Genomic DNA, 4,280 nt, shown 5'->3' on the forward strand with positions numbered 1-4,280 from the left:
TGTTAGCCAGGATGGTCTCGATCTCCTGACCTCGTGATCCGCCCGTCTCGGCCTCCCAAAGTGCTGGGATTACAGGCTTGAGCCACTGCGCCCGGCCTAATTTTTGTGTTTTTAGTAGAGACGAGGTTTCACCATGTTGGTCAAGCTGGTCTCAAACTCCTGACCTTGCGATCTGCCCACTTTGGCCTCCCAAAGTGCTGGGATTACACGTGTGAGCCACTGCGCCCGGCCCTGAAATAATTATAAATCTTAAGAAATGTTTCGGCTTGGCATGGTGGCTCATGCTTGTAATCCCAGCACTTTAGGAAGCCGAGGTGGGAGGATCACCTGAGGTCAGGAGTTCAAGACCAGCCTGGCCAACATGGTGAAACCCCATCTCTACTAAAAATACAAAAATTAGCCAGGAATGGTGGTGGGTACCTGTTAATCCCAGCAACTTGGGAGGCTGAGGCTGGAGAACCACTTGAACCTGGGAGGCAGAGTTTGTAGTGAGCCAAGATCGTGCCACTGTACTCCAGCCTGGGCAACAAGAGCAAAACTCCATCTCAAAAAAAAAAAATAAGTGTTTCATAAAAGAAGTAGAAAGCTGTAACAGATAGGGAAACAGGGAGCTACTTCAGCTAGGGTGGTCAGGGAAAACCTCTCTGACAAGGTGACATTGAAGCTGAGACCTGAAGAATGAGAAGGAGCCAGGCATGAGATGAGCTGGTGAAAACCATTCCAGATACAAGGAAAATAGAAGCACAAACGTTCTGAGCTGCTCTGCACTCTTCTTAAGATGCCCCTGCTTTATTCCCTGTCCTTTCATTTTGGCTTTTTGAAACATTCTCTAACTTCACTGATTTAAGCATCCTTTAATTAAGTACTATCAATAAACTTTATAATGTCTTTATAAACCAATCACAACCACTTTTTATATTATTATTCTATTTTCTTTTCTTTTTTTTGAAACAGGGTCCCACTCTGTCACCCAGACTGGAGTGCAGTGGTGTGATCTCAGCTCACTCACTGCAGCCTCAGCCTCCCAGGTTTAAGCGATTCTCCCACTTGAGCCTCCTGAGTAACTGCATTACAGGCACGTGCCACCATGCCCAGCTAATTTTTGTATTTTTTTGGTAGAGATGGGGTTTCACCATGTTGGCCAGGGTGGTTTCGAACTCCTAATCTCTGGTGATCTGCCTGTCTTGGCCTCCCAAAGTGCTGGGACTGGAGTCACCGCATCTGGCCTCTTCTACTATTTTCTATATTATTCATTTAGTATACATTGGGTGCTTACCATGTATCGCACAAGTGCTATCAACACAAAACCAAAAATAATATATGGTATGAGCCCTGGAGGAACTCACAGCCTCCCCAGGGTGACAGATGAGTATAGAGACAACAGCAAAACCACGTGTTAACCTAGGAGAGACACATGGAAATGCTACAGGAGCAGAGGAGTGGCTAATGTACACTGGGAAGGAAAACTGATAAAGTACCTTCACAGACACTGTCTCATTTCATTCAAACTAAAATTCTCTTAAGATAGTAGGTTAGGAAGACTATTTCATAGATAACTGAAGCCCAGATAAGGTTAAATATTTTCTCCAGTTTCATAAGAGTAGGCAAGCCAGTATTTTAACCCAGGCCTTACAACCAATCCATGCTGTTTCCACATTAAAAGCTAAAAGGCCACCACCCAGATTATCTCATACTTGAACAGAAAACCAAAAAATCTAGGCAACTAGTCACACACATGGCTAGTAACAAGGCCTGAAGTAGAATCTTGTCTCCTGATCCCCAAGTCAGGGATTCGCCATGTTGGCCAGGCAGGTCTTGAACTCCTGACCTTGTATACCATTCTTTATATATCTAGAGCAGGGTTTCTTGAGTCCGTGTATCCCCTGAAATATATGCAACATGTGTGCATTCTTCTGTAGAGATGGTCTAAAGCTTTTATCAGATGCTCAAACGACTGAGACCTCCTAAAAAGGACAGCTGGTCTTAACACGTTTACTTTCATCCCCATCTGAGTACCAATGATCATGTATTTCCAGCTCTTGGTTTACTCTCTGGAGGGACTGTGTCATTCAAAAGGAGGGCCCTCAAGACCTCATAGTCCTAAAGCCAGGAAGGAGCTCTCAAGTCATACAACACAGAATTCTGACTAGAAATAAAAACTTTATATGTAGTCATTACTGGGGTAAAATAATACTTTTTTAAAAATAAAAGCTTTAGAAATCCTTTCAGATGGACTCTTAAGTCACTAGCCTTTTCATATGAGTTAGAGTATCAGGGGCTATGTATGGTACTGTGTAATGCAGAGGTTCAATTTAGAGTCAGAAGAATTTACCACTAAGCACTGTAAGACTAGAAATGTACTTTACTCTCAGGGCTATAGTTTTGTTGATCCAAATAAAAGCACTTATTATGGTTAATGGTATTCAGTAGATGTCCAGTAAATGCCACTTGAAGGTATGGGCCCCAATCTTTATATTAAATTAAAACATAAATGCTTGTAATTAGATGTTTTCCTCTATACTTTCAAATCTTCAATTGAAAGAGCTGTAGTTGAAAATATCACTTTTTTCTGTTACTTTTATACTTTTTTACTTATTCAGAAATTCTGGAGTTATTTAAAGAGACAGTGATGATTGTTCAGAAAATTATAGAGCTACTGCATACAAAAAACATAGTGTAACAGCTAGCTTTACAAATAATGGGTAGGCAATAAATCTTAGTTCTTTCCTTTCTCAACCAGTTTCCTCAAAACATTCATTATTACTTCAATGAATGCTTTGAGGAAACTCAAATCCTCTTCTTGGCTCTCATTGAGCGGATCATTAGGGTCTCAGTAGGTTTTTTCCCTCCTTCAAAAAGATCTCATCTCTTTGATCTCAATCTGTTAGTCTCTAGGCTCTTGGTAAGGGTTGCTGCACCGCACACAACACAGGGTGGCCTCATCGTCAGCTAAAATTCTGATTACAGATTATGCTATTTTCTTTAAATGACTCAGTAAGACTCACACTCTGATTTGACGAATAGGTCCGTATTTCCCAAATATATCATACATTTCTTCAGCTGTGATTTTGTATGGCAAATTTCTTATATACAGTATCCGATTTACTTCAGGTGGAAGTCGAATCTAAAATGAGAAGTATGTATTGTTATTATAATTAGGGGCAGAAGTGCTACCATTTAAAAAAATTCTTAATGATACATAATAATAAAAAGCCAAGAATAAGAGGTATAATTTGATGTTTCTGAAAATGGGAAGATCTTTGAAAAAGCAACAAGAGGCTGGGTGCAGTGGCTCATGCCTATAATCCCAGCACTTTGGGAGGCCAAAGTGGGAGGATCACTTGAGCCCAGGAGTTTGAGACCAGCCTGGACAACACAGTGAGACCCCCATCTCTAGAAAAAATTTTAAAAATTAGCCAGGCATGGTAGTAGGTATCTGTAGGCCTTCGCAAACCTTACCACCATCAGTCCTGCTAACACCTGAGTTGGGCTGTACCCTCTTCCCTGCCTATCCCAGGAGATGACCCTGATTCTTGTTTCCTGGAGAAAATAGACATGACCAATTGGTAAATACTTTTCATCTACATCCAACTGCTTTTCCTCTATTACTACGCCAACCTTCATCTGCTAAAAACCTCCACTTCTGGACTTAACCTATCTTTCTTCCATATCATGTTTCTCACACCCTGCTGGATTGCTCCCATTGGCATAACAACACACCTATATCACACATCTTTTAAAAAGTCAACTATCTGGCCAGGTGCGATGGCTCATGCCTGTAATCCCAGCATTTTGGGAGGCCAAGGCAGGTGGATCACTTGAGGTCAGAAGTTCGAGACCAGCCCGTCCAACATGGAGAAATCCTGTCTCTACTAAAAATACAAAAATTAGCCGGGTGTGGCAGTGGGTACCTGTAATCCCAGCTACTCAGGAGGCTGAGGCACAAGAATTGCTTGAACTCAGGAGACAGAGGTTGCAGTGAGCCAAGACTGCGCCACTGCACTCCAGCCTGGGCAACAGAGTGAGAGTCTGTCTCAAAAAAAAAAAAGTCAGCTATCATCCAATTTCCCTACTTCCTATTTACATGAGAACTCATGGACAGAGTGTCTTTGGTGTTTCCATTTTCTCAACTTTCACCATCTTTTCACTCCACTGCAATCAAGTTTTCATCCACTGAAATGATTCCTATCATCAAGGTCACCAAAAGTCTCCATTTACATATCCAATGGTCAATTGTCTGTCTTTTCTTTCTTTTTTGATTTTTTTTTTTTTTTTTTTTT

The 4,280-nt window shown here is 41.4% G+C and overlaps 1 protein-coding gene across 1 annotated transcript in view; it reads right to left on the bottom strand.

The window, feature by feature from the left end:
• SF3B6 (splicing factor 3b subunit 6) overlaps window positions 1-4,280 on the bottom strand; it is a 13,305-nt gene that overhangs the window by 3,686 nt on the left and 5,339 nt on the right. Inside the window, exon 2 of the mRNA XM_017893356.1 lies at window positions 3,006-3,124. Within this exon, the coding sequence (XP_017748845.1) occupies window positions 3,006-3,124 (119 nt within the window). The remainder of the gene's footprint in view (window positions 1-3,005; window positions 3,125-4,280) is intronic.

Source organism: Rhinopithecus bieti, unplaced genomic scaffold (genome assembly GCF_001698545.2).
Source record: "Rhinopithecus bieti isolate Rb0 unplaced genomic scaffold, ASM169854v2 scaffold_23816, whole genome shotgun sequence".
NCBI classification, from domain to species: Eukaryota; Metazoa; Chordata; class Mammalia; order Primates; family Cercopithecidae; genus Rhinopithecus; species Rhinopithecus bieti.